Below are 15,646 nucleotides of genomic sequence, written 5' to 3'. Positions count from 1 at the left end.
ATCTCTGGGCGAACACCACACCACCATCACCACTGTGTGAGTTGTGTGGAGGCTGAGTGATTGTCATTGGTGAAGGTGGTGGCTGTGATGGTGATGATGTTGGTGATGGTGGTGATGATGATGTTGGTGATGGTGGTGATGATGATGGTGGTGATGGTGGTGATGATGATGGTGGTGGTGATGGTGGTGATGATGGTGATGATGGTGGTGGTGATGATGGTGGTGGTGGTGATGTTGGTGATGGTGGTGATGATGATGGTGGTGATGATGATGGTGGTGATGTTGATGATGGTGGTGGTGATGGTGGTAATGATGTTGGTGATGGTGGTGATGATGTTGGTGATGGTGGTGATGATGATGTTGGTGATGGTGGTGATGGTGGTGATAGTGGTGGTGATGTTGGTGATGGTGGTGATGGTGGTGGTGATGGTGGTGATGGTGATGATGGTGATGTTGGTGGTAGTGATGATGGTGATGATGGTGATGGTGGTGGTGGTGATGGTGGTGATGTTGGTGGTGATGGTGGTGAAGATTGGTGATGGTGGTGATGATGATAATGATGTTGTTGGAGGCGATGGCGACTGTGATGATGATGGTGACTGTGATGTTGGTGATGGTGGTGGTGATGGTGGTGGTGATGGTGGTGATGATGATGGTGGTGATGATGATGGTGGTGATGGTGGTGATGATGATGATGGTAATGATGTTGTTGGAGGTGATGGTGACTGTGATGATGATGATGACTGTGATGTTGGTGGTGATGGTGGTGATGGTGGTGGTGATGGTGATGATGGTGGTGGTGATGATGGTGATGACTGTGATGGTGGTGATGTTGGTGATGGTGATGTTGGTGATGGTGGTGGTGATGTTGGTGGTGGTGATGATGGTGACTGTGATGATGGTGATGTTGGTGACTGTGATGGTGGTGATGTTGGTGATGTTGCTGATGGTGATGTTGGTGGTGGTGATGGTGGTGATGGTGACTGTGATGATGGTGGTGATGGTGATGGTATTGATGTTGGTGGTGGTGATTATGGTGACTGTGATGATGGTGATGTTGGTGACTGTGATGGTGGTGGTGGTGGTAATGGTGATGATGTTGGTGATGGTGGTGATTATGATGTTGGTGATGGTGGTGGTGATGATGGTGATGATGGTGATGATGGTGATGACTGTGATGTTGGTGATGGTGGTGGTGGTGATGTTGGTGACTGTGATGTTGGTGATGTTGGTGGTGATGGTGGTGGTGATGGTGGTGATGATGGTGATGGTGGTGATGGTGGTGATGGTGGTGGTGATGTTGGTGATGTTGGTGGTGATGGTGGTAATGGTGATGATGTGTGGTGATGTGATGACTGTGATGTTGGTGATGGTGGTGGTGGTGATGTTGGTGACTGTGATGTTGGTGATGTTGGTGATGGTGATGTTGGTGATGGTGATGTTGGTGATGTTGGTGATAGTGATGATGGTGATGATGGTGATGGTGATGTTGGTGATGGTGGTGGTGATGGTGGTGGTGATGTTGGTGACTGTGATGTTGGTGATGTTGGCGGTGATGGTGATGATGGTGATGTTGGTGATGTTGGTGATGGTGGTGGTGATGTGGTGATGTTGGTGATGTTGGTGATGGTGGTGATGTTGGTGATGATGGTGATGGTGGTGGTGGTGATGGTGATGGTGATGTTGGTGATGTTGGTGATGTTGGTGGTGATGGTGATGATGGTGATGTTGGTGATGGTGATGGTGGTGATGTTGGTGATGGTGATGTTGGTGATGGTGGTGATGTTGGTGATGATGGTGATGATGGTGGTGGTGATGTTGGTGACTGTGATGGTGGTGGTGGTGGTAATGGTGATGATGTTGGTGATGATGGTGATGACTGTGATGTTGGTGATGGTGGTGGTGGTGATGTTGGTGACTGTGATGTTGGTGATGTTGGTGATGTTGGTGGTGATGGTGGTGGTGATGTTGGTGATGATGGTGATGGTGGTGATGGTGGTGATGGTGGTGGTGATGTTGGTGATGTTGGTGGTGATGGTGGTAATGGTGATGATGTTGGTGATGGTGGTGATGGTGGTAATGGTGATGATGTTGGTGATGTTGGTGACTGTGATGTTGGTGATGTTGGTGGTGATGGTGGTGGTGATGTTGGTGACTGTGATGTTGGTGATGTTGGTGATGGTGGTGATGTTGGTGATGGTGGTGATGTTGGTGATGTTGGTGATGGTGATGATGGTGATGATGGTGATGTTGGTGATGGTGATGGTGATGTTGGTGATGTTGGTGATGTTGGCGGTGATGGTGATATTGGTGATAGTGGTGATGGTGGTGATGTTGGTGATGATGGTGATGGTGGTGGTGATGTTGGTGATGTTGGTGGTGATGATGGTGATGTTGGTGATGTTGGTGATGGTGATGTTGGTGATGGTGGTGATGATGGTGATGGTGATGTTGGTGATGGTGATGTTGGTGATGGTGGTGATGTTGGTGATGGTGATGTTGGTGATGGTGATGTTGGTGATGTTGGTGATGGTGATGTTGGTGATGGTGATGTTGGTGATGGTGATGTTGGTGGTGATGTTGGTGATGTTGTTGGTGATGGTGGTGGTGATGGTGGTGATGTTGGTGACTGTGATGTTGGTGATGGTGATGTTGGTGATGGTGATGATGGTGATGGTGATGTTGGTGGTGATGGTGGTGGTGATGGTGATGGTGGTGATGATGGTGACTGTGATGATGGTGATGTGGTGATGGTGATGGTGGTGATGTTGGTGATGTTGGTGGTGATGGTGATGGTGGTGATGTTGGTGATGGTGATGGTGGTGATGTTGGTGATGTTGGTGGTGATGGTGATGGTGGTGATGTTGGTGATGGTGTCACTGACGTTTGCGCCTGCAGGAGTAAGCTGCCAGGACGCTGTCCACCTCCCTGGCCGACTTGGGCTCCTGAAAGATCTACGGCGTCAACAACAAAAACCACAACAACAACAACATTAACAACAACCACCACAACATTAACAACAACCACAACAACATTAACAACAACCACCACCACAACATTATCAACAACCACCACATTAACAACAACCACCACAACATTAACAACAACCACACCACACAACATTAACCAACAACCACCACATTAACAACAACCTAAGATACATTAACCAAACCACAACATTAACAACAACCACCACAACATTTAACAACAACCACCACATTAACAACCACAACATTAACAACCACCACCACAACATTAACAACAACCACCACAACATTGACAACAACCACAACATTAACAACAACCACCACAACATTAACAACAACCAGCACAACATTAACAACAACCACCACCACAACATTAACAACAACCACCACCACAACATTAACAACAACAACCACCACCACCACCATCACCGCCACCACCACCGCCACCACCACCACAATCGCCACCACCATCGCCACCACCATCACCACCACCACCACAACCATCACCACCACCACCATCACCATCACCACCACCATCACGACCACCACCACCACCACCATCACCACCACCACCGCCACCACCACCATCACCACCATCACCACCATCACCACCACCACCATCACCACCACAACTATCACCACCACCACCACCGCCACCACCACCATCACCACCACCATCACCACCACCATCACCACCACAACTATCATCACCACCATCACCCACCACCATCACCACCACCATCACCACCATCACCGCCATCATCACCGCCATCACCACCACCACTTCCACCACCACCACCATCACCACCACCATCACCATCATCACCACCACCATAACCATCACCACCACCATCACCACCACAACCATCACCACCATCATCACCACCATCACCACCATCACCACCACCACCATCATCACCACCACCATCACCACCACCACCATCACCACCCACCACCACCACCAACATCACCACAATCACCACCACCACCACCACCATCAACACCATCAACCATCACCACCACCACCACCATCACCACCATCCACCATCCCCACCACCACCAATCACCACCACCATCACAACCATCACTATCACACCACAACTATCACCACCACCATCACCCACCACCATCACCACCACCATCACCACCATCACCACCGCCATCATCACCGCCATCACCACCACACCGCCATTACCACTTCCACCACCACCACCATCATCACCACCACCATAACCATCACCACCACCATCACCACCACAACCATCACCACCATCATCACCACCATCACCACCATCACCACCATCACCACCATCACCACCACCACCAACATCACCACCACCATCACCACCATCACCACCACCACCATCACCACCATCACCACCACCACCACCACCATCACCACCACCACCATCACCACCACCACCATCACCACCATCACCACCACCACCAACATCACCACCACCAACATCACCACCACCATCACCCACCACCATCACCACCACCATCACCACCACCATCATCACCACCACCATCACCACCACCACCGCCACCACCACCACCATCACCACCATCACCACCACCATCACCACCACCATCACCACCACCATCACCCACCACCATCACCACCACCATCACCACCATCACCGCCATCATCACCGCCATCACCACCACCGCCATTACCACTTCCACCACCACCACCATCACCACCACCACCACCACCATCACCACCACCACCACCACCATCACCACCATCACCAACATCACCACCACCATCACCACCACCATCACCACCATCACCACCACCACCACCATCCCCACCACCACCACCACCATCCCCACCACCATCACCACCACCATCACCACCACCACCACCATCATCACCACCACCACCATCACCACCACCACCACCATCACCACAGTGGACTCCACCTTCTTGTGAGTGCTCAGCTGTTGCCAAACGCCGGTGTGCTGCCAGCTGTGACTCATGGTGCGCTGCAGCTCGTACGACGGGAAGAAGCACACCACCCCACCTGGACAGACGGCGCACACTTGCACCAGCGTCACACCCGCCTCCTCCACCTACACACACACACAGACACACACACACACACAGACACACACACACACAGACACTCACACACACACAGACACACACACACAGAGACACAGACACAGACACAGACACACACACAGACACACACACAAACACACACACACACAGACACACACACAGACACACACACAGTGAGACACACACACACAGTGACACACACACAGACAGACACACACACACACACAGACACACACACAGACACACACACAGACACACACACAGACACACACACAGTGAGACACACACACACAGACACTCACACACAGACACTCACACACACACACACAGACACACACACAGACACACACACAGTGAGACACACACACACACACACAGACACACACACAGACACACACACAGACACACACAGACAGACACACACACAGACACAGACACACACACACAGACACACAGACACACACACACATACACACACACACACATACACACACACAGACAGACACACACACAGTGACACATACACACAGACACACACACACATACAGACACACACACAGACAGACACACACACAGACACACAGTGACACACACAGACACACCACACACAGACACACACACACAGACACAGTGACACACACACACAGACACACACACACACACAGACACACACACACACACAGATACACACACACACAGACACACACACACAGTGACACACACAGACACACACACCCACAGTGACACACACACACAGTGACACACACACAGACACACACAGACACACACACAGACACACAGACACACACACACAGACACACACAGACACAGTGACACACACACACACAGTGACACACACACAGACACACAGACACACACACAGACACACAGACACACACACACAGACACACACACACGTACACACACACACACACGTAAACACACACACACGTACACACACACACACGTACACACACACACACACGTACACACACACACACGTACACACAGACACACACACACACACACGTACACACACACACACACGTACACACACACACACGTACACACACACACACGTACACACACACACGTACACACACGTACAAACACACACACACACGTACACACACACACACGTACACACACACACACGTACACACACACGTACACACACACACGTACACACACACACGTACACACACGTACACACACACACACGTACACACACGTACACACACACGTACACGTACACACACACACGTACACACACACACACACGTACACACACACACACGTACACACACACGTACACACACACGTACACACACACACGTACACACACACGTACACACACACACGTACACACACACGTACACACACACGTACACACACACACGTATACACACACACAGACACACACACACACGTACACACACGTGTACACACACACGTACACAGACACACACGTACACACACACATACACACGTACACACACACACACACAGACACACACACACACGTACACACACACACACACGTACACACAGACACACACACACGTACACACACACACGTATACACAAACGTACACACACACACACATGTACACACACACGTACACACACACACGTACACACACACACGTATACACAAACACACAAACACACACAGACACACACACACACGTGTACACACACACGTACACAGACACACACACACGTACACACACACACGTACACACACACACATACACACACGTACACACACACGTACACACACGTACACACACACGTACACACACACACACGTACACACAGACACACACACACACACACGTACACACACACACACGTACACACACACACACACCCACTGCTCCCCCCCCCCTCCCCCCCCTCACGAGGGTGGGCGAGTTGCGGTTCCTGAAGGTGAAGTTGAAGGTTTGGCCGGTGGGGCCGCTGCTGAGGATTATGGGTAGAATGTTCTCCGGGGGGATCACGTGACCTGCGTGGGCGGGTCACGCGGGGGTCATGCGGGGGTCACGCGGGGTCAAATGGGGGCCAGTGGTGAGCGGTTGTGACGGGTGAGCGGTGGTGAGTGGTCGTGGTGAGCGGTCGTGGTGAGCGAGCGGTGGTGAGTGAGCGGTGGTGAGTGGTGGTGAGTGGTGGTGAGCGGTGGTGGTGAGTGAGCGGTGGTGAGTGAGCGGTGGTGGTGAGTGGTGGTGAGTGGTGGTGAGCGGTCGTGGTGAGCGAGTGGTGGTGAGCGAGCGGTGGTGAGTGAGCGGTGGTGGTGAGTGGTGGTGAGTGGTGGTGAGCGAGCGGTGGTGAGTGAGCGGTGGTGGTGAGTGGTGGTGAGTGGTGGTGAGCGGTCGTGGTGAGCGAGTGGTGGTGAGCGAGCGGTGGTGAGTGAGCGGTGGTGGTGAGTGGTGGTGAGTGGTGGTGAGCGGTGGTGGTGAGTGAGTGGTGGTGAGCGAGCGGTGGTGAGTGAGCGGTGGTGGTGAGTGGTGGTGAGTGGTGGTGAGCGGTGGTGGTGAGTGAGTGGTGGTGAGTGAGCGGTGGTGAGTGAGCGGTGGTGGTGAGTGGTGGTGAGTGGTGGTGAGCGGTGGTGGTGAGTGAGTGGTGGTGAGCGAGCGGTGGTGAGTGAGCGGTGGTGAGTGGTGGTGAGTGGTGGTGAGCGGTCGTGGTGAGCGAGTGGTGGTGAGCGAGCGGTGGTGAGTGAGCGGTGGTGAGTGGTGGTGAGTGGTGGTGAGCGGTGGTGGTGAGTGAGCGGTGGTGAGTGAGCAGTGGTGGTGAGTGGTGGTGAGTGGTGGTGAGCGGTGGTGGTGAGTGAGTGGTGGTGAGCGAGCGGTGGTGAGTGAGCGGTGGTGAGTGGTGGTGAGTGGTGGTGAGCGGTCGTGGTGAGCGAGTGGTGGTGAGCGAGTGGTGGTGGTGAGCGGTGGTGAGCGAGCGGTGGTGGTGAGTGAGAGGTGGTGAGCGGTGGTGAGTGAGTGAGAGGTGGTGGTGGTGAGCGAGTGGTGGTGAGTGAGCGGTGGTGAGCGAGTGGTGAGCGAGCGGTGGTGGTGGTGAGTGGTGAGTGGTGAGCGAGCGGTGGTGGTGAGCGAGCGGTGGTGAGCGGTGGTGAGTGGTGGTGGTGAGTGAGAGGTGGTGAGCGGTGGTGAGTGAGTGGTGAGCGGTGGTGGTGAGCGAGCGGTGGTGGTGAGCGGTGGTGAGCGAGTGGTGGTGAGTGAGCGGTGGTGAGTGAGCGGTGGTGAGTGTGAGGTGGTGGTGGTGAGCGAGCGGTGGTGGTGAGTGAGAGGTGGTGGTGGTGAGTGAGCGGTGGTGGTGAGTGAGAGGTGGTGGTGGTGAGCGAGTGGTGGTGGTGGTGAGTGAGCGGTGGTGGTGAGTGAGAGGTGGTGGTGGTGAGTGAGAGGTGGTGGTGGTGAGCGAGCGGTGGTGGTGAGTGAGAGGTGGTGGTGGTGAGCGAGTGGTGGTGGTGAGTGAGAGGTGGTGGTGGTGAGCGAGTGGTGGTGGTGGTGAGTGAGCGGTGGTGGTGAGTGAGAGGTGGTGGTGGTGAGTGAGCGGTGGTGAGCGAGCGGTGGTGAGTGGTGGTGGTGAGTGAGAGGTGAGCGAGCGGTGTTGAGCGAGTGGTGGTGAGTGAGCGGCGGTGGTGAGTGAGCGGTGGTGAGCGGTGATGAGCGGTGGTGAGCGGTCGTGGTGAGCGAGCGGTGGTGAGTGGTGAGCGGTGGTGAGTGGTGGTGAGTGGTGGTGGTGAGCGGTGGTGAGCGGTCGTGGTGAGCGAGTGGTGGTGAGTGGTGAGCGGTGATGAGCGGTCGTGGTGAGCGAGCGGTGGTGAGTGGTGAGCGGTGGTGAGTGGTGGTGAGTGGTGGTGGTGAGCGGTGGTGAGCGGTCGTGGTGAGCGAGTGGTGGTGAGTGAGCGAGTGGTGGTGAGCGAGCGGTGGTGGTGAGCGAGTGGTGGTGGTGAGCGGTGGTGAGCGAGCGGTGGTGGTGAGTGAGAGGTGGTGAGCGGTGGTGAGTGAGTGGTGGTGAGCAAGCGGTGGTGAGCGAGCGGTGGTGGTGAGTGGTGGTGGTGAGTGAGGGGTGATGAGCGGTGGTGAGTGAGTGGTGAGCGGTGGTGGTGAGCGAGTGGTGGTGAGTGAGCGGTGGTGAGTGAGCGGTGGTGAGTGAGAGGTGGTGGTTGTGAGCGAACGGTGGTGGTGAGTGAGAGGTGGTGGTGGTGAGTGAGCGGTGGTGGTGAGTGAGAGGTGGTGGTGGTGAGCGGTGGTGGTGAGTGAGAGGTGGTGGTGGTGGTGAGCGGTGGTGGTGAGTGAGAGGTGGTGGTGGTGAGCGAGTGGTGGTGGTGAGCGAGTGGTGGTGAGTGAGCGGTAGTGGTGGTGAGCAAGTGGTGGTGAGTGAGTGGTGGTGGTGGTGAGTGAGCGGTGGTGGTGAGTGAGAGGTGGTGGTGGTGAGCGAGCGGTGGTGGTGAGCGAGTGGTGGTGAGTGAGCGGTGGTGGTGAGCGAGTGGTGGTGAATGAGCGGTGGTGGTGAGTGAGAGGTGGTGGTGGTGAGTGAGCGGTGGTGGTGGTGAGCGAGTGGTGGTGAGTGAGAGGTGGTGGTGGTGAACGAGCGGTGGTGGTGGTGAGCGAGTGGTGGTGAGTGAGCGGTGGTGGTGAGTGAGAGGTGGTGGTGGTGAGTGAGCGGTGGTGGTGGTGAGTGAGCGGTGGTGGTGAGTGAGAGGTGGTGGTGGTGAGTGAGAGGCGGTGGTGGTGAATGAGCGGTGGTGGTGAGCGAGTGGTGGTGAGTGAGCGGTGGTGGTGAGTGAGAGGTGGTGGTGGTGAACGAGCGGTGGTGGTGAGCGAGTGGTGGTGAGTGGTGGTGGTGAGTGAGAGGTGAGTGAGCGGTGGTGAGCGGTGGTGGTGAGCGGTGGTGAGCGAGCGGTGTTGAGCGAGTGGTAGTGGTGAGTGAGCGGCGGTGGTGAGTGAGCGGTGGTGGTGAGTGAGCGGTGGTGAGCGGTGGTGGTGAGTGAGCGGTGGTGAGCGGTGATGAGCGGTCGTGGTGAGCGAGCGGTGTTGAGCGAGTGGTAGTGGTGAGTGAGCGGCGGGGGTGAGTGAGCGGTGGTGGTGAGTGAGCGGTGGTGAGCGGTGATGAGCGGTCGTGGTGAGCGAGCGGTGGTGAGTGGTGAGCGGTGGTGGTGAGTGTTGGTGAGCGAGCGGTGGTGGTGGTGAGTTCTCCTCACCGCAGCTGAACTCGACAATTCGCTCCGGCCTCACTCCGCACGGCAGCAGCAGCTGCTGCTTCAGCTCAGACACCTGCGGAGGTCAAGGCCTCGAGGTCACGGGGTCACCGTCGGGGTCACCGTCGGGGTCATCGAGTCACCAGGTCGCGGGCTCACCGGCTTACCAGGTCACCGAGTTACTAAGTCGCAATGTCACCAGGCCACCATCACCGGGTCACCGGGTTAGCAAGTCACCGGGTTAGCAAGTCACCGGGTCACCGGGTTAGCAAGTCACCGGGTTACCGGGTTAGCAAGTCACCGGGTCACCAGGTTAGCAAGTCACCGGGTCACCGGGTTAGCAAGTCACCGGGTCACCGGGTTAGCAAGTCACCGGGTCACCAGGTTAGCAAGTCACCGGGTCACCGGGTTAGCAAGTCACCGGGTCACCGGGTTAGCAAGTCACCGGGTCACCGGGTTAGCAAGTCACCGGGTCACCGGGTTAGCAAGTCACCGGGTCACCGGGTTAGCAAGTCACCGGGTCACCGGGTTAGCAAGTCACCGGGTTAGCAAGTCACCGGGTCACCGGGTTAGCAAGTCACCGGGTCACCGGGTTAGCAAGTCACCGGGTCACCAGGTTAGCAAGTCACCGGGTCACCGGGTTAGCAAGTCACCGGGTCACCGGGTTAGCAAGTCACCGGGTTAGCAAGTCACCGGGTTAGCAAGTCGCCGGGTCACCAGGTTAGCAAGTCACCGGGTCACCAGGTTAGCAAGTCACCGGGTTAGCAAGTCACCGGGTTAGCAAGTCGCCGGGTCACCAGGTTAGCAAGTCACCGGGTTAGCAAGTCACCGGGTCACCAGGTTAGCAAGTCACCGGGTCACCGGGTTAGCAAGTCACCGGGTCACCGGGTTAGCAAGTCACCGGGTTAGCAAGTCACCGGGTTAGCAAGTCACCAGGTTAGCAAGTCACCGGGTCACCGGGTTAGCAAGTCACCGGGTCACCGGGTTAGCAAGTCACCGGGTTAGCAAGTCACCGGGTCACCAGGTTAGCAAGTCACCGGGTCACCGGGTTAGCAAGTCACCGGGTCACCGGGTTAGCAAGTCACCGGGTTACCGGGTTAGCAAGTGACCGGGTCACCGGGTCAACGGGTCACTGGGTTACCGGGTCCCTCACCGGCTGCATGGTGCCGCCGGCGATGACGACGGCACTCACGCAGCACCTCGTCACCGGATTACCGAGTCACAACGTTACCAAGTCACCGGATCACCGGGTCAGCAAGTCATCGGGTCAGCAAGTCACCGGGTTAGCAAGTCACCGGGTCAGCAAGTCACCAGGTCAGCAAGTCACCGGGTCAACAAGTCACCGGGTCACCGGGTCAGCAAGTCACCGGGTTAGCAAGTCACCGGGTCAGCAAGTCACCGGGTCAGCAAGTCACCGGGTCAACAAGTCACCGGGTCACCGGGTTAGCAAGTCACCGGGTTAGCAAGTCACCGGGTTAGCAAGTCACCGGGTCACCGGGTTAGCAAGTCACCGGGTTAGCAAGTCACCGGGTCACCGGGCTACCGGGTCACGGGGTCCCTCACCGGCTGCATGGTGCCGCCGGCGATGACGACGGCACGGCACTCACGCAGCACCTCGTCACCAGATTACCGAGCAACAATGTTACCAAGTCACCGGGTCACCGGGTCACCGGGTCACCGGGCCACGGGGTCCCTCACCGGCTGCATGGTGCCGCCGGCGATGACGACGGCACGGCACTCACGCAGCACCTCGGCAAAGTGGACCGCGGGGTTGAGGAGCAGCAGCTTGAGGGTGGAGGGCGCCAGCGTGGCTGGGAGGGAGACGGAGAGACACACACAGAGAGAGATACACAGTCAGAGATACAGTCAGAGATACACACAGTCAGTGAGAGACACACAGTCAGAGATACACACAGTCAGAGATACACACAGTCAGAGATACACACAGTCAGAGATACACACAGTCAGAGATACACACAGTCAGTGAGAGACACACAGTCAGAGATACACACAGTCAGAGATACACACAGTCAGAGATACACACAGTCAGAGATACACACAGTCAGAGATACACACAGAGATACACACAGAGAGATACACACAGTCAGAGATACACACAGTCAGAGACACACACAGTCAGAGATACACACAGAGAGACACACACAGAGAGATACACACAGAGAGATACACACAGAGAGATACACACAGAGAGATACACACAGTCAGAGATACACACAGAGATACACACAGTCAGAGATACACACAGAGATACACACAGAGAGATACACACAGAGATACACACAGAGAGATACACACAGTCAGAGATACACACAGTCAGAGACACACACAGTCAGAGATACACACAGAGAGACACACACAGAGAGATACACACAGTCAGAGATCCACACAGAGAGATACACACAGAGATACACACAGAGATACACACAGTCAGAGATACACACAGTCAGAGATAGAAATACACAGTCAGAAAGAGATACACACAGAGAGATACACAGTCAGAGATACACACAGAGAGATACACACAGAGAGACACACACAGTCAGAAAGAGATACACACAGAGAGATACACAGAGAGAGACACAGAGAGGGGTTGAGGAGCAGCAGCTTGAGGGTGGAGGGCGCCAGCGTGGCTGGGAGATACACACAGAGAGACACACAGTCAGAGATACACACAGAGAGATACACACAGAGAGACACAGTCAGTGAGAGACACACACAGTCAGAGATACACACAGTCAGAGATACACACAGAGATACACACAGTCAGAGATACACACAGAGAGATACACACAGAGAGATACACAGTCAGAGATACACACAGAGATACACGCAGAGAGATACACACAGAGACACACACAGAGAGATACACACAGAGAGACACACAGAGATACACACAGAGAGATACACACAGAGATACACACAGAGAGATACACACAGAGAGATACACACAGTCAGAGATACACAGAGATACACACAGTCAGAGACACACACAGTCAGAGATACACAGAGATACACACAGAGAGATACAGTCAGTCAGAGATACACACAGTCAGAGATACACACAGAGAGATACACACAGTCAGAGATACACAGTCAGAGATACACACACAGAGACACACACAGAGAGATACACAGTCAGAGACACACACAGAGAGATACACACAGAGAGATACACACAGAGAGATACACACAGAGAGATACACACAGAGAGATACACACAGTCAGAGATACACACAGAGATACACACAGTCAGAGATACACACAGAGAGATACACACAGAGATACACACAGAGAGATACACACAGTCAGAGATACACACAGTCAGAGACACACACAGTCAGAGATACACACAGTCAGAGATACACACAGAGAGATACACACAGAGAGATACACACAGTCAGAGATCCACACAGAGAGATACACACAGAGATACACACAGAGATACACACAGTCAGAGATACACACAGTCAGAGATAGAAATACACAGTCAGAAAGAGATACACACAGAGAGATACACAGTCAGAGATACACACAGAGAGATACACACAGAGAGACACACACAGTCAGAAAGAGATACACACAGAGAGATACACAGAGAGAGACACAGAGAGGGGTTGAGGAGCAGCAGCTTGAGGGTGGAGGGCGCCAGCGTGGCTGGGAGATACACACAGAGAGACACACAGTCAGAGATACACACAGAGAGATACACACAGAGAGACACAGTCAGTGAGAGACACACACAGTCAGAGATACACACAGTCAGAGATACACACAGAGATACACACAGTCAGAGATACACACAGAGAGATACACACAGAGAGATACACAGTCAGAGATACACACAGAGATACACGCAGAGAGATACACACAGAGACACACACAGAGAGATACACACAGAGAGACACACAGAGATACACACAGAGAGATACACACAGAGATACACACAGAGAGATACACACAGAGAGATACACACAGTCAGAGATACACAGAGATACACACAGTCAGAGACACACACAGTCAGAGATACACAGAGATACACACAGAGAGATACAGTCAGTCAGAGATACACACAGTCAGAGATACACACAGAGAGATACACACAGTCAGAGATACACAGTCAGAGATACACACACAGAGACACACACAGAGAGATACACAGTCAGAGACACACACAGAGAGATACACACAGAGAGATACACACAGAGAGATACACACAGAGATACACACAGTCAGAGACACACACAGAGAGATACACACAGAGATACACACAGTCAGAGACACACACAGAGAGATACACACAGTCAGAGACACACACAGAGAGACACACACAGAGAGATACACACAGAGAGATACACACAGAGAGATACACACAGAGATACACACAGAGAGATACACACAGTCAGAGACACACACAGTCAGTGAGAGATACACACAGTCAGAGAGACACACAGTCAGAGATACACACAGAGAGATACACACAGAGAGATACACACAGAGAGACACACACAGTCAGAAAGAGATACACACAGAGAGATACACACAGAGAGAGACACAGAGATACACACAGAGAGATACACACAGAGAGATACACACAGAGACACACACAGAGAGATACACACAGAGAGATACACACAGTCAGAGATACACACAGTCAGAGATACACACAGAGAGACACACAGAGATACACACAGTCAGCGATACACACAGAGATACACAGTCAGAGATACACACAGTCAGAGATACACAGAGATACACACAGAGAGACACAAAGAGATACACACAGAGAGATACACACAGAGATACACACAGAGAGATACACACAGTTAGAGATACACACAGTCAGAGATACACACAGAGAGACACACAGAGATACACACAGAGAAATACACACAGAGAGATACACACAGAGATACACACAGTCAGAGATACACACAGTCAGAGATACACACAGTCAGAGATACACACAGAGAGACACACAGAGATACACACAGAGAGATACACACAGTCAGAGATACACACAGAGAGATACACACAGAGATACACACAGTCAGAGATACACACAAAGAGATACACACAGAGAGACACACAGTCAGAGATACACACAGAGAGATACACACAGTCAGAGATACACACAGTCAGAGATACACACAGAGAGATACACAGAGAGAGACACACACAGAGAGACACAGAGAGATACACACAGAGAGGGGTTGAGGAGCAGCAGCTTGAGGGTGGAGGGCACCAGCGTGGCTGGGAGGGAGACGGAGAGAGAGATACACACAGAGAGATACACAGTCAGAAAGAGATACACACAGTCAGAGATAGAGATACACAGTCAGAAAGAGATACACACAG

General features: G+C 53.8%; 1 protein-coding gene across 1 annotated transcript in view; it reads right to left on the bottom strand.

Annotated features, from left to right (window-relative positions):
- Positions 1-2,861: 2,861 nt before the first annotated feature.
- The window catches only part of LOC142923102 (ATP-dependent DNA helicase DDX11-like), a 48,845-nt gene continuing 36,060 nt past the window's right edge, over positions 2,862-15,646 (bottom strand). Inside the window, exons 14-18 of the mRNA XM_076064019.1 lie at positions 11,969-12,081; positions 10,274-10,346; positions 6,963-7,066; positions 4,917-5,066; positions 2,862-2,954 (exon numbers count right to left, since the gene is read on the bottom strand). Coding sequence (XP_075920134.1) covers positions 2,877-2,954; positions 4,917-5,066; positions 6,963-7,066; positions 10,274-10,346; positions 11,969-12,081 — 518 coding nt within the window. The 3' untranslated portion in view covers positions 2,862-2,876. The remainder of the gene's footprint in view (positions 2,955-4,916; positions 5,067-6,962; positions 7,067-10,273; positions 10,347-11,968; positions 12,082-15,646) is intronic.

The sequence above is a fragment of the Petromyzon marinus genome, unplaced genomic scaffold (genome assembly GCF_048934315.1).
Source record: "Petromyzon marinus isolate PM22_M1 ecotype Great Lakes invasive population unplaced genomic scaffold, UKy_Petmar_22M1.pri1.0 PM_Scaffold_285, whole genome shotgun sequence".
Taxonomy (NCBI): Eukaryota; Metazoa; Chordata; class Hyperoartia; order Petromyzontiformes; family Petromyzontidae; genus Petromyzon; species Petromyzon marinus.
Note: the sequence above shows the minus strand (reverse complement) of the source record. Positions and strands in the feature narration are given on the sequence as shown.